The sequence below is a fragment of the Pristis pectinata genome, chromosome 8, assembly GCF_009764475.1.
Source record: "Pristis pectinata isolate sPriPec2 chromosome 8, sPriPec2.1.pri, whole genome shotgun sequence".
NCBI lineage: Eukaryota > Metazoa > Chordata > Chondrichthyes > Rhinopristiformes > Pristidae > Pristis > Pristis pectinata.
Window position 1 is genome coordinate 1,686,204 of NC_067412.1, and position 25,410 is coordinate 1,711,613.

The 25,410-nt window shown below is 44.1% G+C and overlaps 1 protein-coding gene across 3 annotated transcripts in view; it reads right to left on the reverse strand.

The window, feature by feature from the left end:
* Window positions 1-1,437: 1,437 nt before the first annotated feature.
* sbk1 (SH3 domain binding kinase 1) overlaps window positions 1,438-25,410 on the reverse strand; it is a 35,447-nt gene continuing 11,474 nt past the window's right edge. For 2 of the 3 annotated variants that reach the window (XM_052020747.1, XM_052020749.1), the window contains exons 3-4: window positions 13,575-13,777; window positions 7,064-10,762 (exon numbers count right to left, since the gene is read on the reverse strand). In XM_052020747.1, the coding sequence (XP_051876707.1) occupies window positions 9,974-10,762; window positions 13,575-13,777 (992 nt within the window). In that variant the 3' untranslated portion in view covers window positions 7,064-9,973. Of the gene's footprint in view, window positions 1,482-7,063; window positions 10,763-13,574; window positions 13,778-25,410 lie in introns of those variants that run through there. The other variant, XM_052020748.1, reaches the window with a different exon arrangement.

The window sequence follows — 25,410 nt, forward strand, 5'->3', positions numbered from 1 at the left end:
ACATAGCTACAAAACAAGGCTTTAAAACTGAGGTGTGCAGAAATTTCTTCTCTCAGAGTAGTAAATCTCTGGAATTCTCTGCCCTGAGGGTGGTGGAGGCTGGATCATTAGATATATTTAAGGTAGAGATAGATCAGTTTTTGAAAGATCAAGCAATTGAGGGATGTGGGGAACTGGTACAGAAGAGGACTTGAGGCCAGCATATATCAGCCATGATCACGTCGAATGGTGGGGCAGGCCAACCATTCAATATGATTATGAGTCTTGTAAACACTCCCTGGGCAGTTATAGCACAGGTTAGATACAGAGTGAAGTTCCCTCACCATTGTTGCTTGTCCCAGGACAGGGATACAACATTTGTAGTGCCATGGGATATGGTCAGTAAAATATGTGGTGCTCCCTGTGTCTACGTGGGTTTCCTCCGGGTGCTCCGGTTTCCTCCCACATTCCAAAGACGTACAGGCTAGGAGCTGTGGGCATGCTATGTTGGTGCCGGAAGAGTGCAGACACTTGCGGGCTGCCCCCAGCACATTCTCAGTATGCAAAAAGATGCATTTCACTGTGTTTCAATGTGTTACATATGACAAATAAATATCTTGTATCAGTCTTGGTTTACAAGTTCATTGAAAGGGGATTCCACTGAACATACACCGGTTTTAAAAAATGCACATGTGTATGGAAGTATGTCAGAACTGGTGATATGCTATTGGTAAGGGGGATTACCTTCATCCAATTGTTTGTCGGATCCAGGAGAGAGTGCTGCGAGGGCTATTGTATCTCCCAGCAGCATGAGCAGAATTACTGGAAATTCAAATTAGTTCTTAAAACTTGGTTGACATTTGATATATTTACTTTCTTTTCCTAAGACAATATTGAGGTAAGTACATATCACAAACTGAGGTAAAAGGAGCCTTGTTATATAAGTAGTTCTACAAAAGCTCTATTTCTAAAATTATTGCAAACCACACAAATGCAACACATAGGGACCATAGTCCTTTGTAGCAGCACTAACAGATACAGTCTCTCTACACAAAGTGCTCTATTTAAAATTCTCTCTTCACTCCATTGCTAATATCACAGCCCAGTCAAAGTTCAGTGCTGTATGTCCAAAAATGTCGTGTAATGTATTCCATTGCGGCTGGTGACATACCTGTGGGCCACTCCAGCTCTGACACTACAGCATTTGACCAGAGAAGCAGTCACAGTAATCCTTGTAACTCCTCCCTTCCTTTAAAAAGTGCTCTAACCGTATACTTAGATTAGTATTAAATCATTAATATAATTGTAATTTTATATTCATCCTGTTAATAGCATTTTAATATTACCATAGTGAAGAGGAATGAGATTGCAGTTCACTAAGCTCTATGTGTTATACTGAAGGACCAGTCTACACAGAAAGCTGTTCCTCAACAAGGGCAGCTCGACCCTTTGCCTGGATCTCGCAGGGTCAGCCTTTTCTGCTGAATGCAGCATTGAGTCTCCTGGGGAAAAACAAGAAGAATCACGAGTTGTGAGATGACGAGCAGCCCTTGGCAGTAACGCCTTTACTGCAAAGACTGTTGTAACTGCTGGCAACTCAGGATGTCCAAAGAACAGTACAGAAGTAAATCAAACTCATTTTTGATCCACAGTCACTGTCTTCTGCTTTTTAATGCATCCCTTTGTTCTTCCATGCCTGAAAACATCCATTCTCTGAAGGCTGGTCATTCAATACCTCATCCAATAACCATTCTTAACATTGGTACCATGATACCATCTATTATCAAGCTATTCAATGACATTAGAGGGCATCATTGTCAAACCAGCTGCCACATGTTGCTAAAATAATCAGAAGCAGACCCTTGGTGACCAAAGCAGATGCTAAAATGCAGACTCCGATCAGGTCACAGCAGGGAGTGAAGGTGGATCTTTCTTGTGCATTTACTTCACCCGCGTTACTGTATAATCTCAGAGGAAGTGGGAAAGGCCCTCTCTGGTAGCACCATTGTACTGGATATTACTGCCAGGACCACCCGATCTTCAGGTCTATGACTACAACTGATATTAGTATCTTAATTGCTGCACAGTGTTGCTAATTTTTTTACTGTGATTTTGATAGTGATGTCACTTGGGTATGACATAATATAGGAGATATGTTACAAATTCCCATTCTAGCCAGGTTGTTGGGAGAACACAATCAGCGTTAAGGATCATGTGGATTTTCTAAAAATTCCTTTTAATAATGGATAGAAAAATCTCAAGAATAGTTGTCTACATTACAAAGCATATTCCCAATAGGCAAAACTCCCTTCAATGTAGCTGTTTTACTTGATTACTCCTCTGGGGAAGAAACTGCGGTACAGTGGTGCAGCTAGTAGGGCCGCTACCTCCAAGCTCCAGCGACCCAGGTTCAATCCTGACTTTCAGTGCACATTCTCCCTGTGGCCGCGTGGGGTTCCTCCACGTGCTGTGGTTTTCTCCCCCATGCAGATTAGCCACTGTAAGTTGCCCCTAGTGGGAAGGTAAGTGATAGAATGTGGGGAGAAGTAAATGGGATTAGTGTAAATGGGCAATTGATGGTCAGCATGGACTCGCCGTTTCCTCAGCGTATGACTCTGTAACTAAATCAGCCTCACCACTCAATTCACTTGAATCCTGACCTATTCCTTAATTCATCACTTCAGATCAGTGCCACCAATGATAACATACACAATACATCAACCCAATGTTAGGCAGCTCATTGGTAGTGGATTGATAATGATACAAACCACAATTGTTCATTTGCAGGGGAACACCAAGAACCCAATTCCTCATTGTAACTTCTGTGTAATCCTACTGCTGGGTTCTCACAGATCTAATGGATACAGAGAACAATTTCCACAGGCCCACTGTTCCACATTACTGAAATCCTGATGTTAACAACCCTAAGAATTACGACAAATATAAATCTTACAAATGTAACACTCTAACACAAGTGAGGCTTATTAATGAACACTATAATTACCCGAGCTATATATTTGCAAAAGTTCTAAAGTTAATCTCACAGGACTGGAATTAAACACGGTGATCTACCTGAAATTCCCATTCAGAAAGTTTGGGTAACACTACTAATTCATAATGCAAATGTTTCCCGATGACCACCTTTACCTGGCATCATCCTTCACCCTATCTCCTGTCCAGCTCCATTCACTCACTCACCTTCATACCAGACAGTGTCAGTGTCATTTTTCCACTACCAGGCACCCACCATTCACACAGCACAATGCCGTGCTGGTGCCCAGCAGAAGGTGCAAATCCAAAACCAGGCGAGAAAAAAGATTTGCAATGTAGTGACTTACTCCTCAATTAAGCAGCAACAGCAGCAGCATCAACACTAATATTGGGGGAGTTTTCCCTTGGAATCAGATCTGTGATTGGACAATTCCCCAGAGTGGAGTTCATTTTCAGAGTGGGAGCGTGGGGATTGGGAGACGTTGCCAGTATCTAGCACCTGTTGAGCTTGTCCTGCTTTTCCAAATGTATATTGATCCTGTCCCTCAGAAATTTTTGACTCTGAAAATCATTTTTCTTAAAATTGATGCCTCACAGACACATTGTCATGACTCCTACTACAGGACATTAAAATATCTTGAGAAGTTTGTAAACCTCATGGATCCAGATTTTCAACAACATCCACATCATCCTGTTCCAACACATCACTAGCTCCCGCGTTACAGATTTTACCTTCCTTGTTGGTGGTCTCATTGCTATCATCAAACCACAGACAACTTGTATCCATCGCTTACCAAGTTCAGCATTATATCTAGATTCATAGAGTGTACAGCATGGAAACAGGCCCTTCGGCCCAACTCATCCGTGCTGACCAAGATGCTTTTTTAAGCCAATCCCAGTTGCCTGCACTTGGCCCACATCCCTCTAAATCTTTCTTATCCACGTGCCTATCCAAATGCTTTTTTTTTGGACCTGCCTCTACCACCTTGTCCAATATACCCACCAACTGCTGTGTGATAAACTTTCCCCTCAGAGCCCTTTAACTTTTCCCTCCCACTTTAAACTTATGCTCTCTAGTTTTAGATTTCCCTACCCTGGGTAAAAGACTGTGACCACCCACCTTACATATGCCCCTCATTTTATATATGCCTATAAGGTCACCCCTCAGCCTCCTTCACTCCAGGGATAACAGTCCCAGCCTATCCAGTCTCTCCTTATAACTCAAGCCTCCAGTCCCAGCGACACCCTGTGGATCTTTTCTGCAACCTCTCTAGCTTAATCACATCCTTCCTATAGTGGCGACCAGAACTGCACACAATACTCCAAGTGCAGTCTAACCAGTGTTTTGTACAATTGCAACATGACATCACAATCCTTGTACTCAATGCCATAGCTGATGAAGGCAAACACTGGTCACAGGCCCCCAATCTGAAAGTCACCCCTCCACTACCACCCTCTGCCTCGTGCCACCATGCCAATTTTGTATCCAATTGTCTAGCTCACCTCGGATTTTATCTGATCAAACTTTCTGGACCAGTCTACCATGCGGGACCTTGTCAAAGCCCTTGCTAAAGTCTGCATGGACAACATCCACCACCCTGTCCTCATCAATGTCACCTCCTCAAAAAAACAATCAAATCTGTGAGACATGCTTTCTCATGCACAAAGCCACGCTGACTATCCCTAATCAGTCTTTGCCTTTCCAAATGCAGATAGATCCTGTCTCTCAGAATCCCCTCCAGTAACTTTCCCACTGCTGATGTTAGGCTCATCAGCCTGTAGTTCCATGGCTTGTCCTTAAGCCCTTCTTAAATAATGGCACAACCTAATCTTCCGGTACTTCACATGTGGCTAATGAAGATACAAAAATCTCTACCAGGGCACTGTAATTTCTTTCTTACTTCCCACAGTGTCCTAAGATATACCTGCTCAGGTCCCAGGGATTTAGCCACCTTTAAGGGCTTCAAGACTGCCAACACCTCCTCCTTCATATTGTCGATATTTGAAGATGACACTGTTCTTTTTCCTGAACTCACTAGTTTCTATGACCTTCTCCATGGTAAATACAGACAAGTATTCATTTAACACCTTGCCCATCTCCCGTTGCTCCATGGTAATCCTTAAGGGACCTACTCTCTCCCTAGCTATCCTTTTGCTCTTAACATACTTATAGAATCTTTTAGGATTCTCCTTTACCTTATTTGCCAGGGATATCTTGTATCTTTTTTCCCTTTCTAATTTCCTTCTTAAATGTACTCCTAAATCTTTTATACCCCTCAAGGAACTCTCTTGCTCCTAGCTATCCATACCTGACATATGCCTCTATTTTCTTGACCAAAGCCTCAATATCCCTCGTCAACCAGGGTTCCCTAATCTTGCCAACCTTGCCCTTCACCTAACAAGAACACACTGGCCCTGAGCTCTTCCTATCTCACTTTTAAAAGCCTCTCACTTGCCAGACATCCCTTTACCTGCAAACAGCCTGTCCCAATCAACCTCTGCACGTTCCTGTCTAATACCATCAAATTTAGCCTTCCCACAATTTAGGGCTTCTGACTTATGGACCAGTCCTATTTTTTCCATAACTATTGTAAAACTAACAGAATTATGTTCACTAGTCCCAAAGTGCTCCCCCACTGACACTTCAGTCACTTGCTCAGCCTCTTTTCCTAAGAAGAGGTTGAGCGCAGCCCCTTCTCTGGTTAGGCCACCTACACACTGCTTATTCTGCCTAGCACTATGATAATGCCGACCAATATTAGAGAAGTTAAATTACCTGCTGTTACAACCCTATTCATACACCAATCTGCAATTTCCCTACATATTTACCCTGCTAATTCCCACTGACTGTCAGGTGCCTGTAGTATAAATCCCATGAAAGTGATCACTCCTTTCTTATTTCTAAGCTCTACCCCTATATCCTCATTGGATGTTCCCTCCTGAACATTCTCTCTAAATACTGCTGTGATGTTCTCCTTAATCAACAGTGCAACTCCCCCTCCTCTCTTACCAAGGAAGATGATGCTGGAGTCTCAGCAAAAGAAGATGTAGTTTAAGATTTTAGATGGCCCAAAACTTGATAAAGAGGCACTAGAAATGCTAACTAAAGAGGATAAATCCCCTGATCCAGATGGGATGTATCCAAGGTTGCTGAGGGAAGTGGAAGGAAATTGCAGAAGCCCTGGCCATAATTTGCCCGAGGACTGGAAAACTGCAAATGTTATCCCCTTGTTCCTAAAAGGATATAGGGATAATCTCAGTAACTACAGATCAGTCTGTTTAACCTAAGGCATGAAGTTAGCAGGCATTCGGACATGTACGGATTGATTGAAGAAAGCCAGCATGGATTTGTTAAATGCAAATTATGTCTAACCAACAACAGAGTTTTTTTGGTGATATAATGGAGAGGGTCCATGAGGGAAGTACTATTGATGGACCTCCAAAAAGGTCTATGATAAGATAGCATGTAATAAGTTTCTCATCATGATTGAAGGCCATGAAATTAAAGGGGGCTGAAGTAGTAAGGAATTAAAATTGGCTAAGTAAGAGGTAACAGGGTAGTGAGAGGTTGTTGTTTGGACAAGGGAAGAGCATAGTGAAGTTTCCCAGGGCTCAGTACTGGAACCTCTGCTTTTCTTAACATGTTAATGATTTGGATTTTCACGTACTGGGAACAATATCCAAATTTTCATACAGGAAAACCTGGAGACACAGTGAAATGCAAAGAGGATAGAAAGAGACTTTGAGACGATGTGGGCAAATTGGTGGAATGGGCAGTTTGATGACAGGTGAAATTTAAATACTCACAAAAGTGAAGTTTTACTGGAAAGAACGAGAGGAGCAAAAACCAGAGGGCACAGTTCTAAAGGTACAGGAACAGTAAGCTGATGGGGTGGGTCTGGATAATTTTGTACAAACATTGAAGGTGGAAGGGCAGGTTCAGAAAGTGGATAAAATTGCACAATGAATCCTGGGCTTTATGAAGGCATAAACACGGAGGTCACGGTGAACCTTTATAAACACTGGTTCAGCCACAACGGGAGTACCGTGTGTCCAGTTCTGGACACTATACTCCAGTTTAGGAAAGGTGGGAAGGCTTTAGAGAGGGTGCAGAAAGAGTTACCATAGTGATTCCAGGGATGACACACAAGAGATTCTGCAGATGCTGGAATCTGGAGCATCACACACAAAATGCTGGAGGAACTCAGCAGGTCAGGCAGCATCTATGGAGAGAAATAAACAGTCGACGTTTCAGGTTGAGACCCTTCATCAAGATTGGAAAGGAAGAGGGCAGAAGCCAGAATAAGAAGGTCGGGGGAGGAGGAGGAGTACATGCAGGGAGGTGATAGGTGAGTTTGGGTGATAGGTGAGTCCAGGTGAGAGGGGGAAGGTAGGAGAGTGGGGGAGGTGGGAGGGAGAAGTAAGCAGCCAGGGACGAGAGACTTTAGTTCTGTGATGGACTGGAGAAACTGGGTTTAGGAGATTATAAAGAGATCTGATAAAGATATTTACTATCATGAACAGTACAGAATAGATGGAGAGAAACTGTTCCCACTATTGGAGAGGTTAAAAACAAGGCAACATCAAATGAAAGTGATTGGCAAGAGAACCAAAGTGACACAAATCCTTTTTAAAACCATTGATTGTGCAATAGAGTAAAATTGACTGCTGGGGTGGTAGTTGATGCAGATTCAACTGTAGCATTTAGAACGGACCAGAATATCTGAGAAGAGGGAATTAACAGGGTTTAGGGGAGAGGGTGTGGTGTGAGACTGACCAGATGGCTTTTACGTAGAGATGGTATGGGCTCAATCGGCTGAATTACTCTCTTCCATGCCATTATCATGATGGGATTTTAGAATTCTATTTCTTACAGAGATCAAGAGCCAAAATAGAAGGGTCGACACTGGGAAAAATTAACCATGGGGCTGAATACAGTAACACCTTTATACACACTAAACCAAGATTACTCCCTCTCTGAGGAAACTCCAAGACAAGCATCCTGCCATCTCAACCGACAGCCCAGCAGAGACGAGATGAGTGGGAAAGTGAGTAAAAGAATTACCAATTGTAACACCTTACTGTGGTGAAAATTATTCCAAGGTAACGCCCTTAGGAAAAAAATTGTGATGATCTACCAAAGTCATAGAATCATACAGCACGGAAATAGGCCCTTCGGCCCAACTGCTCCATGCTGACCAAGATGCCCATCCAAGCTTGTCCTATTTGTTAGCATTTGGCCCATAACCTTCAAAACCGTCCCTATCCATGTATCTGTCCAACTGACTTTTGAAAGTTGTTGTTGTACCTGCCTCAACCACTTCCTCTGGCAGCTCGTTCCACATACATACTACCCTTTGAGTAAAAAAAATTGCCTCTCAAGTTCCTATTAAATCTTTCCCCTCTCACCTTAAACCCATGCCCTCTAGTTCTTGGTTCCCCAACTCTGGGAAAAAGACTGAGTGATTCACCCTATCTATGCCCCTCATGATTTTATACACCTCTAAGATCACCTCTCAATCTCCTACACTCCCTAGCCTGTCCAATGTCTCCCTATAACTCAGTCCCTCAAGTCCTGACAACATCCTTGTAAATCTATTCTGCACTCTTTTCAGTTTAATAACATCTTTCCTGTAGCAAGGTGACTAAAATTGAACACAATACTTGAAGTGTGGCCTCACCAGTGTCTTGTACAACTGCACCATGATCTCCCAACTTTTGTACTCAGTGCCCTGACTGATGGAGGCCAGTGTGCCAAAAGCCTTCTTCAACACCCTGTCTACCTGTGACTCTCAGGGAATCAGGTACCTGAATTCCAAGGTCCCTCTGTTCTACAACACTCCCCAGGGCCCTTCCATTCACTGTGAAAGTCCGACCTTGATTTGACTTTCCAAAATTTAACATCTCACACATCTGAATTCAACTCCCACTTACCCAGCTGATCAAGACCCCCTCCTGTAATTTTTGATAACCTTCTTCACTTTCCATTATACTGCCTGCTTCAGTGCCATCAGTACTTAAAACAGTGAAAGGGAAACGCTTTTCAATGTAGCTGAGACCAGGGTGAGAGACTGTAAACATCAGGTAATGACTAGTAAATCCAGCAAAAACTCTCAGAAGTAAAATACTTATCCAGCAGGTAGTTAGAATGTGGAACTCACTGCCCCAGAGTGTTTTTGCCAGATAACAGAGATGCAATTCAGACAATAAAGGACATGAGGAAAATAATGTGATATGCTCTTAGAGGGAGATGAAGAAAGATGGGAGGAGGCTCGCTGATGGGGCATTTGGACCAAATGCCCTATTTCAGGGCTGTTAATAATTTGTATGTTTTCAAAAATGATGTTCAGGGTAATCAGTAACACACTGTGGTTTAAGCCTTTCCTAAGAGCTTCTCATGAGTAAAGCAGTGAGTCACTGATCCACATGGACCAGATGGCTCCACCTGCCCGTTGTGTGATGGATCTCCCCTCTCCTGCTCACTGTCAACCATCTGAGAAGACCATGCACGTTTGCGTCAGGGAGTGGACTCAGCTGTGATTCCCCTCGTAATTAATTTTCATGAGGTTTATTTGAAGAATGTTGGCTAAGACCGGGACCATATTGTGCTGCAGACTCAAGGTTAAGTAGTGGCTGGACCAAACCGGCATCAGTACGTCTGAAGTTGGACCCTCAGAGCCAAAACACAGTATTTTTAATCCATGAACTGGGTTTAAATATTGGTCCCAGAGATCGTATGTTTAATTGAGGTCTAGTTTTCCAACCCCATCCCCGACCCTTTGCCACACTCACCCAAAAGTAGAATGCACCTTTGAAGCAGACTGTAGACCTGGGGCTGTGGGGCTTTCTGCACAAGACACAACTCAAGTGAGTCCGTCTAGATCGTTTCACTACATTACAAGTTTCTGGTGTCTTTGAAGAAGGACCCACTAGCATCCAAGGACTGAAAATACTAGCACACTAACTCTTTATACCAGTGCACACCTACTAGTGGATCAGAAGATTAAACACAGATTTCAATTGCTGTAGCACTAATCATTCGGCCTTTGCTCTTGTCCTGTCTTCCGTCCATCCTGCTCCCAGATGTTTGCGAACTCGACTCAGTTGATGTGGGCGTGAATCTGGACCCCGGTGCTTCTGACAGGAGGCTTCTTCTTAAAGGTGTGGGCATATTGGGAGCTGATCCCTCACATTTGTGTGCCGACAGAGCTGATTTATCAGAGGAGTGGGTTCTACATCGATAAGAAGCCCTTCTCCTCAATTCTACCATCAAGTCACATTTCAGGAAATAAAAGACCTCCTTGACGGAACATCTTTTGTCAGGATCGACAGCCAGCAACCTTTCGAACATCTGGAGGGCCCCATCTGTGAACCTTTTCCACTGTGAGGGAAACCCACTCAGGCGACCCCTTTGCCACCGCACAAACTCTTCGTAGAAGATGTCAGATGGCATGGCAGCCTCCCAGGGGAAGTTTCCAGTCAGCATGCAGAAGATCAGGACACCAAAAGCCCAGATGTCAATACTGCAATCCACCAGAAAGCCCTCAGTCCTGTTGGCCTGGCAGACCTCGGGAGCAGTGTAAGGGATGGTGCCACTGATACGCTTCACCCTGCAGCCTACCTTGCGAGTCATCCCAAAGTCAGACAGCTTGACCCGTCGGCACTCTTTATCAAACAGGAGCACATTTTCTGGTTTGATGTCCCTGTGGACCAGGCTTTTGCTGTGCATGTAGTCAATGGCCAAACCCAACTGCTGAACACAGCGCTTCACCGTGTCTTCCGGCAGACCCACCTGCACAGAAAGAGGACATGGTTAGAGGTGGCCAGTCCCGGCTTCCATCTCTGTAGCTTTAACACTTTCAAGGGAAGTTCTTTGTGACTGTGCAACCAACCAGTACTTTTCACGGTTCTTGCATTCACAAAAAGGCAGAGTTGACAGAGCTCAGCTCAGCAACCGAGGTTCAATCACAAACCCGGTGCTGTCTGTGTGGAGTTTGCACATTCTCCCTGTGACCATGTGGTTTCCTCCAGGTGCTCTGGTTTCCTCCAACATCCCAAAGGTGTGCGTGTTGGTAGGTTAATTGTCCACTGTAAGTTACCCTTAACGTGTAGGTGAGTGGTAGAATCTGGGGGGAGTTGATGAGAATGTGGGGAGATCAGGTTACAGGGAAAATTAGTGTGGGAATGGGATTGTTCTGTGAGCTAGCATACACTCAATGGGCTGAAATAGCCTCCTTCCATGTATTGTAGAAAAATGAAAATATGGAACATTTACTGCTCAGAGCCTCTCTAGAACCGGCAGTGCACAGTGACTGAGCTTCTACTGTTACACCTGATGCTCATTGAATGCCAGCATTTGAGTGCCAATTGGTGTGTAGACATATCCATTCTACACCTGGAGCCCCAAACAATCTGCTGGAGGAACACAGCGGGTCGAGCAACATCTTGGGGGGGGGGCGCAGGAATTGTCAATGTTTCAGGTCAAACCCTGCATGTTGTGCATCTTGTGTCTCCATCCTACACCTAATTTATTATAAAGGCAAGGACCTTTCTCATTCGCTACAAGATTTCCAACAAAGACTTCTTATTATACATCTTGATTTCAATATGACCTCCTGTTGTGGAGTTTCCCTTCAGCACATGTTCATTAAACTGTGATGGAGCCCTCTCTGTCCACATTATCCTCCAGGACGGTTGGAGGAGTGGAAGTTACTCTGAAGGTATTGGCCTGGCTCCATAGAATTATTGGGTGGTACCTTTATCTGGTGGAATGTCCTCTGCTGTCTGAACTGTAAACAGACAGAATCACAAACATACAAAGAGACTGAAACACTTAGTCAATGAATTAAAGAGAATGAAAATCTAAGGAGGGAGTCATGCCAATGTTCTGTTAGTGGGTTCCAACACAGCAGTGCTGGAGTTAACAGGGCCCTGTAAATGGCATTACACCTGGATCCCCACTAGCAGCCCCAGTATCCCATGTACATGCCATGTGAGATACTAGGTTTGGACAGTCTCTATCACTTGACTATGGAGATAACAGTAACATTTCAGAGAAACCAACACTCACAGCCCTACCTACATTCAGGACAGGGACAAGCAATCTACAATTGAAATGAACCCTCTCCAAGGTTATGACACTGATGCAAAAATTCTCACACCACTATGGGCTTATGATATTGTTGCAATCACAGAAATGTGGTTGAGGGAAGGGCAGGACTGGCAGCTCAATGTTCCAGGATACTGAAGTTTCACGTGTGACAGAGGGAGGTAGGTAAGGGGAGAGGTTGTTGCTCTGTTAATCGGGGAAGCATTATGGTAGTAGCCTGGAGGGAGCAGCCAGTGAGGCTGTATGGGTAGAACGTAGAAATGAGAAAGTGGTGATCACTTTGATGGGGACCTGAGGGGCAACTTTTTCCCCCATACAAAGAATGGTGGGTATATGGAATGAGTTGCTAGAAGAAGTGGTAGAGGCAGGTACAATTACAACATTTAAAAGACATGTAGACCAATACATGGATAGGAAAGGTTTAGAGGGATATGGGCCAAATACAGGCAAATGGGGCTAGCTCAGCTAGGCAACTTGGTTAGCATGGACGAGTTGGGCTGAAGGGCCTGTTTCTGTGCTGTATAACTTTATCCTAAGTGAACACTTCTCATTGTTATTCACCAGGGAGAAAGATGGAGAGGTAGAGGAGGGGCATGCTGATATTCTGGAACATGTCTGTGTCAGGAAGGAGAAAGCACCAAAGATATTGACACACATTAAGGCGGATAAATCCCCAGGGCCTAAGGGAATCTATCCCAGGATGTAATGGGGAGGAGAGGAGGAGATTGCTGGGACAGTAAGTAGCAGGAGTGGTGATGTACAGAGGGACCTTGGGGTGCAAGTTCATTGTTCCCTGAAACTTGTGATACAGGTGAAGAGGGCACTCAGCACGCTTGCCTTGCCAAGGCATTGAGTGGAAGAGTTGGGACATCATGTTGCAGCTGTACAAAACATTGGTCAGACCACAGATGGAGTATTGCATACAGTTCTGGTCACCACACTGCAGGAAGGATGTGGTAGCATTAGAAACAGTGTAAAAGAGACTCACCGGGACATTGGCTGGAATGGAGACTTTACTGAAAGGAGAGGTTGGATGGGCTAGGTTTATTCTCACTGGAGCAATGGAGGCTGAGAGGTAATTTTATAGAGATTTATAAAATTATGAGGGGCATATCATCAGCACAACACTGTGAGCCGAAGGGCCTGTTCTGTCCTATAGATAGGGTGGAGAATCTAAACTAGAGAGCATAGATTTAAGGTGAAGGGGGAGAAATTTAAAGGAGATCAGAGGGGCAAGTTTTTCCACACAGTGGGTGGTGGTTATACTGCCAGAGGAAGTGGCAGAGGCAGGTACAATGTTTAAAAGGCATTTAGACATGTACATGGATAAGGAAAGAGTGGAGAGACGTGGCCCTAACACGGGCAAATGGGATTGGCATAGCTAGGCATCATGGCCGGCATGGATGAGTTGGGCTGAAGGATCTGCTTCTGTTCTGTGTGACTCTGTCACTAATATCCTTACTGGAAAGGATGCTGGGATTGGCTGGTGTCTCACCTGGGGAGGGATGATGTCAAACAAGTCGCCTCCTGGAGCATACTCCTGGCCAAACACGTAGCAATCTTCCGTCTCAAAGACAACGTCAAAGACCTTGATGATGAAAGGGTTGGAGGAGAGGTTGTTGGTAACACTATACTCTCTCAGGAAATTCTTCAGCTTCGTTTTATTTTTGTTCAAAAACTTTAAAGCCATTTTGGTTCCTGCAGAGAGACGCAAGAAGAAAGCAGCTGTAAAGGACGGAATCTGCAAGGGTGGCCAATGCAGAAAGACAGTGGTGGTGAGAGACAGCAGTTTCTGCTTGGTGAAGGGAAGCTTGTTATCTTTAACATTATTTTACAACTAAAGCCAAACCTCAGAGTGGACGCAACAAGCAACAGGCACAGAGCTCAAGGGAAGGGACGCAGCATTTACACAGTGGCTACTGGTTGTACAAGGCGCATCTCCTGGAGAATGCCAGCCTCACATATGACCCAGTTAGATTTCTTTCACAAGATGCCAAACTCCAAAGGAGAGCCAACTATGCACTACTTATACAGGAGCAGTAGATGTTACATAATCAACACTTCACATTCATCACTAAACACTTCACACAACCATATACTTTGAGATTGTAGTGTCAGGGAGCAAGTCAGCAGTCCTCCCACACCAACAGCATTCTGTACACAGCAATCAGATGATGACTAGTTTGAACATTTTTTGGTAATGTTTGTTGTCAGGACACCAGCTTTCACGTGCAGTTTCAAAGCAGAAGACTAACAACATCACACAGAACAGAGGAGGAACAGAAAATGTAGCTGAGGAATGTGGAATCTGATTAACGTAGCGAGAAGTAGTATTAAGAAATTTCGCATCTTTAAAACTAGATGCATTGCAGGCAATTATGAGATGTCAGGAAGGGAAGAGCAGAGGCTCTTAACGTCATTTTCTAATCCTCTCTGGCCAGAGGCATCATGCCAGAGAACTGGTAGGCTGCTGATGCAGTTTGAATGTGTGAAAGGGATCAAAGCAATTATAAAGGAGTAACAAAGGCCAATAAACTGAACATTGGTCAAATTACTAGAAAACATTCTGTGGAACAGTATTAATCAGCATCTGGAAAGTTGCAGGTTAATCAAGGACAATCAGAGGGATTTGATAAGGAAAAGTCATGCATGATCAACGACTGAATTTTTTGTACAGATTAAGGGTAGCACGTTTGCTGTAGTCAAAGCAAGACATGACATGTCCTCTGTGGGTAATTACTAGTACTTACATTATATTCTGGCACTTAGGGATGGACAAAGCTCTTCTGCTCTCTTTTGCCAAGTCTCTCAATATTTCCCCAGGTTCTCCAGCTCAGCTTCCTCAGCCATTGTTTCCAGGTGACAAGAGTCCATCTTATGGCTATTCTACTGATGGAATAGTTTTCCACCTGAAGCAAACGGCCAGTCGCTTTCTAGTGTTCCTGGTAATGATGGTGCTAATATCTTCTAGACTGCGTTGTATAAATAGTTACTGGTTTAAGAGTGTTCTGTGCAGAAAGGTATGGAGGATTTTCCTTTGTGTGATAGTCTTCCAGTCACCAGTACTCAGCACAAAGAGAAGTGTTAAAAGGGTGCAGCTCTGACAAACCTCAAGTTTGGTTTTATTGTTTTTCCTGGCTATATTTGAGCTCCTGAACATGTTCCTGGATCTGTTAACTTTGTACAGGATTTTCTGGCTTGAGACACCATCCTGGATGATGGTTCTGCCCAGAGATGTGAATGTTTTAACATTAATCGGACCATCATTCCCTATCTGTATTGATGATTGTCCGGCAGTGTTACAAGGTCATGATGTTGGCTTCATTGCAGTTAATCTTCAGTTTGATTTGCTGGCTAAACGTATCGAGTGGGCTTTTGTTTCTTGAATATGATGTTGGGAAGGTGACTGGCGAGCAAGACCATCTGCAAAGGCATAAGAAGCAAGTCCATCAGATGCCTCTTGCTATGTCCTCTCTTGTACATTATATTACCCAATGGCAGCATTGAAGAGAACAGCAGACATGAACACCCCAAAAGCTTTCCTCTTCTGACCTCAAAACTGTCCTCACTTTGATCATCACTGCATGCAAAGTTGAAGAAACTTTTGATGCCATTGATTTTTTTTTTACGGTGGAGAGGCCACAGAATGTGCACAAACTAGTCGTCTGAGTGTTATCCAAGGCCTTCTCAAGGTCTATGAAGTCTGTATAGAGTTATACAGCATGGAAACTGGCCCTTCGGCCCGACTCATCTATGCTGACTAATGTGCCTCCTGAGCTAGTCCCATTTGCCTGCGTTTGGCCCATATCCCTCTGAACCTTTCCTATACATGTACCTGTCCATAGTTGCGACAGCTATTCGGTAAATTGTTCTACAATGGTTCGGTCTTTGTGTTGATGCTTTCGGAAAGCTTGCTGGCTGTTTTCTGAGTATGCCCCAGAGGTCTCTGGATTATCGGCTTACACAATACTTTGTTTGCTCAAGCCGTTTTCAGAAATGCATCATTGCACAGATCAGATCTCTACAAAATACAAGAGATAAAAGTGCAACATCACACCAATTATTGCAAGCACTGAATGCTCCTTTCTTGGGTATCTTCACTGTACCCCATTGGCCCACATATCTGGTACATTTTGCCTTTCCCTGACTGCCGCGGATGGTGGGGGGTGGGGGGTCAGGATCGACTACTACCTTCAGGATTTATCTTGAATAATTCTGCCTTGAAGAATTCCATGCCAGGATGTTTCCCATTTTTGAAGGATTTGTTGGATTGGATGATCTCTTTCATTGTTAAGCAATCTGCATCGATATCAAATCGTGCTCTGCCCCCCAGATGTTTGCTTCCTCCTCAAGTAGCTCCCTGTTGAGCAAGTCCTTGAAGTGCTCTGTCCAGCGTGTTTCTTCTTTTAATGTTATCAGTTGGTGGTCTTATTTTTCTCTGATAAGTATGATTTATTTTGAGGTCTGCCATTTCCACCAATAAGCCATGTAATTTGTTTTAGACAGGCAGCTGCATTTTCTGCTTGTTTTGCCAAGATATCACTGCAATATCATTTATCCACTCTTACAGGGCACTCGACTTCCAATGTGCCTTGCAGACTGCTCGTGGCATTAGCCTTTTAACCTCTTAGATTGGGGCAGGGCCAACCTTTGGAGCCATTAGGCAGGAACTCACGGAGGTCAATTGGGTGAGACCGTTTGCAGGTAAAAGGACATCTGGCAAGTGGGAGGCTTTTAAAAGTGTGATATCAAGTGTTCAGGGGCAGCATGTTCCTGTTAGGTTGAAGGACAAGGCTGGCAAGTTTAGGGAACCTTGTTTGATGAGAGGTATTCAGGCTCTGGTCAGGAAAAAAAAAGAGGCACAGACAGGAGTAACGAGAGAAATCAGGAGGGCAGAAGGAAGGCATGAAATGGATATGGCAGACAAGGTCAAGGAAAGTCCCGAGAGATTCTTCAGGTATAATCAGTAAAAGGGTGGCTGGGGAGAGAATAAGTCCCCTTAAAGACCTGCATAGCCATGTGTGTGTGGAGCCACAGGAGATGGGTGAGATTTTTAATGAATATGTGGAGATTATGGAAGCTAAGGAATTGAAGCAAATTGTGATGTCTTGGACCAAATATGGATTACTAAAGACTAGGTATGGGCGGTTTTAAAGCACATTAAGGTGGATAACTCACCAGGCCCTGACCAAGTGCATCCCTGGACCTTGTGGGAAGCTAGGGAAGAAATTGCAGAGGCCCTGGCAGAGATATTTGCATCATCTTTAGGCCAAGGTGAAGTTCTGGAAGACTGGAGGGTGGCTACTGTTGCACCGTTATTTAAGAAGGGCAGCAAAGACAAGCCAGGGCACTACAGACCAGTGGTGGGCAAGTTACTGGAAGGGATTCTGAGGGACAGGATCTACCAGCATTTGGATAGACAAGGACTGATTAGGCATAAACAGCATGGCTTTGTGCGAGGGAAATTGTCTCTCACAAATCTGTTAGTTTTTAAAGAGGTACCCAAGAAGATGGATGAGGGCAGGGCGTTGGATGTTGTCTATATGGACTTTAGCAAGGCCCCACATGGAAGGCTAGATCACATGGGATCTAGGGAGAGCTAGCTAAGTGGATACATAATTAGCTTGATGGTAGAAAGCAAAAGATGATGGAAGGTTGTTTTTTGGACTTGAGGCCTGTGACTACTGGTGTCCCACAGGGATCAGTGCTGGGCCCATTGTTGTTTGTCATTTATATAAACAATTTGGATGAGAATGTACAAGGCACGGTTAGTAAGTTTGCAGGTAACACTAAAATAGGTGGCATCATAGACAGTGAAGTGAAGACAGTGTCAAAAATTACAGGGGTATCTGGATCAGCTGGGTAAGTGGGCCGAGGAATGGCAAATTGCATTCAATCCAGATAAGTTGTGAGCCGTTGCATTTTGAGAAGTCAAACCAGGGTAGGCCTTTTACAGTGAACGGTAGGGCCCTGGGGAGTGTTGCAGAACAGACGGACCTAGGAGTACAGGTACATGGTTCCCTGAAAGTGGCGTCACAGGTATACAGGGTGGTGAAGGTGGTGTTTAACACGCTGGCCTTTATCATTCAGGGCACTGAGTACAGGAGTTGGGATGTTATGTTGCAGTTGTACAAGTCGTTGGTGAGGCCGCACCCGGAGTATAGTGTATAGTTTTGGTCACCCTGTTAAAGACATCATTCAGCTGGAAAGAGTGCAAAGAAGATTTACGAGGATGTGTCCAGGCCTCGAGGGCCTGAGTTATAGGGAGAGGTTGGCCAGACTAGGGCTTTATTCCTTGGAGTGTAGGAGACTGAGGGATGACCTTATAGAGATGTACAAAATCATGAGGGGCATGGATAGGGTGAATGCACAAAGTATTCCACCCCCCCCAGGGAAAAGAAATCAAAAACTCGGGGGCATAGGTTTAAGGTGAGAGGGGAGAGATTTAAAAGGGATCTGAGGGGCAACTTCTTCATGCAGAGGGTGGCATGTGTGTGGAATGAGCTGCCAGAGGAAGTGGTTGAGGGCAAGTACAATAACAACATTTAAAAAGACACACAGACAGGTACGTGGATAGGAAATGTTTAGAAGGATATAGACAAATGGGACCAGCTTAGATGGGCATCTTGGTCGACATGGACGAGTTGGGCTGAAGGGCCTGTTTCCGTGCTGTATTACTCTAAGACTCTCTGAATTTTTTTCACCAGGGCTCATCTGGTTTCTGGCATGACTAGGTGGTATCAACTCCTTTCTTTACTTTGCCGGTAGACTACACAGGGCTCACTTCTCAATATGTGAAAGATCAGGGAAGTGAAGGCTGTGGGGAACTGGCTCAGGAAAGGGGATAAAGGCTGGGGCAGATCAGCTATCGTCACATCGAATGGTGGGGCAGGCTTGATGGGCTGAGTGGTCTACTCCTGCTCCTATTTTCTTAAGTTCCTCCCTCTGCCAGAATCTGGGAGTGCTGGTTCTTTAATTACAAAATGATGGCTTTCTGTATTTCAGGGAACTTCAGCTCATAAATATCAAAACTTGAATGAACCTTGTTGGGTGACCTGCCACTTTGCAGTTTTAGCTCGAGCCCATGATGAGGTTGCTGCAGACATCGTCTCCTTTTCTCACTTCTACACCTGTTAGTGAGTCTTGCCATTGGTCACTGATCATCTTACATTCAATCTGGTTCTTATCTTTGCCATTTGGAGAACATCGTGTCAGCTTGTACATCTCAAAATTCCAAAATAATCTTCCATTTGTGACTCAACTGTTCATACTGCAGAGATCAACAAATCTCTCTAATTTCATTCATGGTGCCTTACCCTTTGAGTTCCCATTACTCTGTTGTTATTCATGTTGTCCTTATTGATCTCATCACTTTGGTCTCATGATGTTATGGTCTCCCATGACAATAGATCAGTCATACTGTGGTTCTCCATCTAACTCTGCCCGGAGTGTGAGGTAGAATTTTTCATCCCTGTCATTTTTCTGCACTGAATCAGGGTGATGTGGCCGTTTCTTTGTCAATTTGGTGTTCATAAGTCTCCTGAAGATGGGCTTTCACTAAAGCAGGGTCTATTTTACTCTTTTCTCCAAAAGGATGGTGACCTTCGTGGTATTACCACCAATATACCTCTGTGGTGTTGTCCATCATCCTATCCAGCAGGTTCAGCAGAGCTTCTGATGCTGATCCCAACTGTCTATTTTAGCTGACATCCAGGATATGCAAGTGGTGGTGTGTCATTTCTGTAATTAATTTACCTCACCTGTTTTGTACATAGTTTGGAAGTTCCAAAAACAAAGTTTTGTTTTTGTGTCGATGTTTCAATTCTGTGATGTTCAGAGAAGTCAGGGAAGAAATTGCAGAGGAACACATCATCATCTTCTGACCCCCTCTGGCCGCATGTCCGGTGCCTTAGGTCTGGAATGCTGCTGATCTTGTTTGGTTGTGAAAAAGGGTCAAAGGGATGGACAGAGTAACTAAAGTTGGTCAGCCTAACAACAACAGTGGAAAATAATTAGATGAAAAGTATAAATAAACATTTACAAAAGCATGGGCCAGTGAAGGACAATGAGATAGACTCGATAAGTCACATGATTAACAGTTGGAGTGTTCATGGAGCTAAAGAGGAAGGTTATTGAGGAAAGTGCATCTGATGCAGTTCAGCCAAGACTTTTGTCTTCATTCATGTTATGTGGTCGGAAAAGTACAGAACCACGGTATCCAAATGAAAAGTAGCAAGTTGGACAAAAATGGCCAGTGTTTTAGTGACCGGAAGGTGGTTGGCAGTGGGGTACTTTGCTCTTTATGATGGTGAGATTGAATAGTGTGATAAGGTCAGGAGTTTGGTTGGATTGGCAAGAGGTGATGCTTTGATTCATTCAATCTTCAATGTGTTTACTACATTGTGCTAGTTAGTGTGATTTTTAATTAAAACAAGCTTTTGCCAGACTAAAGATGTAGGTGGAAGTAACACAGACTCATGCCCCAACAAGTATACATCTCGAGCCCTATGGGAAATGTTGGATGCTTCTTTTGATAGGTCACCCACATTTGCGGGAAGTGTTATCAGTTACAAGTGTTTGAGCTGCAGGTTTCAGAGCTCGAGCCGAGCAGGTATTACTCAAGTACATCCGTGAGGATGAGATCCACATGGGTGGTATGTTTCAAGATGTGGTCACCTGCAGCTTAAAAATCTGCAGGCAGGGAAGGAATGGGTAACATCAGGAGTCCCCTGAATGCAACTTACTCTCTAAACAGTGTTTCGTTCCGAGTCCGGGTTAGAGTGAAGTTTGCACTCAAAAGTACAACTAACCCCAAACCCACTGTACCACAGATAGCTAAATTGTAAAAGAGGGACAGAAGATAAGGGGTAAAGATGGACAGATTCATAAGGAAAGGAAACAGATAGGCATTTCTGCATCTCCAAATTTGATTCCAAATCAAAATAAAAACAACAAATCCCGGAAATCTAAAATAGAAACAAGATGCTGCAAATCAGGCAGCATCTGTGGAAAGAGAAAACAGTTCATGTTTCAGCTCAAAGTCTCTATTTGATGCAGGAATTGAGATATAGAGTCATAGAGCAATACAGCACGGATACAGGCCCTTTGGCCCAACCAGTCCGTGCCGACCACAGTGCCCACCCAGCCAGTCCCAATTTCCTGCATTCGGCCCATATCCCTCCAGGCCCCGCCCCTCCGTGTACCTATCCAAGTGCTGCTTAAATGATACTGTTGTACCTGCTTCACTCACTTCCTCTGGCAGCTCGTGAAATAAATCTCATGAAATGTTCTGAAATGTTAACTCTGTTTCTCTTTCCATAAATGTTTCCTGACCTGGGAAGCATCTCCAGCATTTTCTGGTTTTATTCCAGAATTCTATATTGCTTCATTGGTGCCATGGTCCAAGATCTCACAGAACATTTCAAGGTTCGAGGGTGGGAGTGGTGGTTGTGAAGAGGTCATGGTCTCTGTCAATACCGATGTAATACAGAGAAAGTAGATGGTTCCTCAGGCAGAATCTAGGGAGCTGGAAAGTGATGTGGGATTGAGATGTGGTGGTGATAATAGAGCTACAAACTAGGACAGGACTGGATACCAACTACTCCTGGATGCAAACTGTTAGGGAAGAATAGGGAAGAAGTGAAAGGAGGGGTTGCAATATTGATAGAACATTGCCATACTGGAGCGGGAGGATGTCCCAGAGGAGTTGAGGCAGAACATCTGGTTAGAGTTAAATACATTACAAGTACTGAGACACTGCTAGGCCAATTCTTTAGGCCACCCACCATGGGAAAGATGTAGAAGAGAAACTTTACAAGGGAATTACAGGAAGCTGCAGGGAGGGCCCTAGGGAGTACTGAGAGACCTTGGTGTACAAGTATCCAAGGAACCACAAGGGTGGCAACACAGGAAGAATACCGGCCTTCAGCCAGCGCATAGAGTAGAAGGGCAGAGAGGTTATGGTACAGCTTTATAAGACATTGGTTAGGCCACAGCTACAGTTCTAGTTGCTTCATTTGTAAGTGTCTCTTTATTTTTAAACAGTTACCCCCCCTGAGGACATTTGGACAGCTATATGGATAAGAAAGGGTTAGAGGGATATGGGCCAAAAGCAGGCAAACGGGATTAGCTAGGCTGGCATGTATCAATTGGGCCAAAGGGCCTGTTTCTGTGCTGTATATCTACGAGTCGCTCTCATCCGCGTTCACCCATCTCACTCTTCTAAATTCTCACAAATAGAATACAATCGTAGCCTGTCCAACCTTTCCTCAACTCACCTATTCATGTGTCAGTTTAATAAACCTTTTTAAACTGCTTCTAAAGTTTTAACATCCTTCTTTAAATAAGGAGACCAACACTATACCAGATGTGGCGTCTCCAATGCCCTATACTGTATAACTGAAGCACGGTTCCCTACTTGTGTTTGATTCCCCTTGAAATAAAAAGCATTCCTAACTACTTGCTGAACTGCACACGAGCCTTTACATCTCCTGGACTAGGACACACAGTTCCCTCTGCATCTTAGAGCTCTGCAATCTCTTGCTATTTAGATAATTTTTAAAAAATATTTTTCCTGCTATAATGAACAATTTCATATTTTCCATATTATACACCACTTACCTGATCTTTGCCCACTCAATTAAACTATCTGTATTTATTTGTAGCCTTATGTCCTCTTCATAATTTATTTTCTTACAGCAAATTTAGCAACTATTCCAGTAGTCTCTACATCCAGCTCCCTTATATACATTATAAAAAACCGAAGCCCCAGCACCGATCCCTGTGGAACACCACTCATTACATCTTGCCAACTAGATAAAGACCCATCCAAGCCCACTCATCGTCTCCTGTTAGCAAACCATCCTTCTATCCATGCCAACGTGTTACCCATTACACCACGAGCTTTGATTTTTTTCACAATATCCTTTGATGCTGTATCAGATGCCTCCTGGAAATCTGAGTATATACATTGGTTTCCCTTCATGTACAGCACATGTTACTTCAAAGAATTTCAATAGAATAGCCAAACATGAATTCCCTTCACAAAACCATGTTAACTTTGCTTGATTACTTTGAACTTTTCCAAATGTCCTGCTGTAGCATCTTCTAACATTTTCCCCATGACAGATATTAAACTAACTGGCCTCTAGTTTCCTGCTATCTGTTTCCCACTTTGAAATTAAAATAATGCTATTTTCCAATCAAGCAGAAACTTTCTCAAACCTAGGGAATTTTGGAAGATTAAAACCAACATACCAACTTTCTCTTCTAGCTGTGCTTCTTTTAAGATCCGGGGATTAACCACAGAAGAGGACAAGGAACAATCCAGAGAGAAAAAAAATATACATTCTGGGGAGGTAACAAATTTTAGTGGATTCAGAACGGACCTGGCCAGTGTAGAGCTGTCACTGAACCAAAGTTATTAAAAGAATTAGGTGGTAACAGATTAGACGCTTTCCCTAGAGAAAGGTGACTCAAGTCAGAGCTCCCGGATTAACAATGGAGGGAGAAAGATGAAACAAAAAGGGTGGGTTGAGAGTAGGGGCCAGGAGTGTGGGGATGTGGGGAGTGTGACAGATACCAGTTTGTTAATGCAAGTGGGAACCCGGCTGAATGTGGAAAGCTCAGGGAAAATAACAAAAGGAAATAATGAGGGCAAAGAAAAAAAAGAGTAGACTAACAGGCAACATGAAAGGTATAGAAACTGTAAGCAGAGAGTTAGGGACAATCAGGGACAAAAATAGAGACTTACTCATGGAAGAAGAGGGCTTGGCTGAAGAATTAAATGAGTACTTTACATCTATCTATAAAGGAAAAAAATGATTGGTTGCACACAGTAAAAGAGGAGGTGGTGGAGATGGTGGATAGGTTGCAAGATGATGAAGAGGAAGTGCTGGAAAGGATGTGTTTAAAGTCAGCTGGATTAGCTGAGATTATACCTCAAGGGAAATGAGGATGAAAATAACAGAACTACTGACCAAAATTCTTTGATACAGAATGGTACAAGAGAATAGGAGGGCTGCTGATTGAACCCAGCCAGTGCCACTGCTGGGTATAGTCACACCCAATTAAATCAGTCCTGGGATGAGCACTCCTGGAGTATTGTGTACAATTCTGGACATGCTTCCTACTGAGGAAGTGCACCAAAGATTCACCAGACCAGTTCCTGGGAATGCAGGTCTTCCATAGAGGAGAGATTAAGTAGACCAGACCTCTGTTCTTTAGAGTTCTGGGTAATGGGAGATGACCTCACTGAAATGTATAAAATTGATAAATTGGTTTATTATTGTCACCTGTACCAAGGTACAGTGGAAAACTTGTGATAATTTTTTTTACAGGGGCATGACAGGATGGATGTCGGGAAGATGTCTCCCCGGTTGAGATGTCTAAAATTAGGGGTCAAAGTCTCAAATTAATGGGTAGGCCATTCGGGACTGAAATACAGGCAGTCCCTGGTTTCAAGAGAGTTCTGTCCCCAAGAACTGTTCACAGGTTGGAAATGAACAGAAGCAGTATGTGGGAGAGTATCACAGAAACAGCAGTGACAGGAGAGTGAACTGCCAGCCGGCCTCACTGAGTAAGTGAATCTACTCAGCCCTCCCATCTCCGACAGGCTTGACCCAGCTCCCGTTTGTTGTGGTTCGTGGTGGGGGTAGGGATTGGGGAGTTGGGGGGGGGGGGGGGCTGAGAGGGAGGGAGGGAGGAGTGAAGGCATGCAGAAATGCCCCATTCTCACCCGACACAAGGTGTCTGCAGCCCCACAACAGCCGGCTAATCCATCCACATCCATCCTGCCTGCCTCCCAAACACTCATTCATATGGGCAGGTGTCCAATGGTTGGGTGTTTGTAACCTGGGGAGAGCCTACAAGGAGAAATGTCTTCATTCAGAGGGTGGTGAATCTTTAGAATTCTCTACCTTGGGCAGTTGTGGAGGTTCAGTCACTGAGATCAATAAAATTATGGACCCTGGAATAACAAGGGATATGGGGATTGTGCAGGAAAATAGGATTGAGATACAAGATCAGTCAGGATCTGTTGAATGGCAATACAGACTCATGCGGCCAAACATCTTAATTCTGCTTCTATTTCTTATGTTCTTTACAACCTGTCCCACTGACAGATTATTACACACAACCTGCCCCACAGTTGGACACTCACAAACAGCGTGGCCCCCTCTGGGATGCTGTGCTTCTGTTATGGACACGCCCAGCCTGGTTTCAGGTTTGCAGATGCACTGCTCATTCAGTGAACCTCTCTGCACTAGGAGGTGACACTGAGACTTGTGACACAGGTTCCAATCCACAGAACGGACTCTGTATATACAAACAAC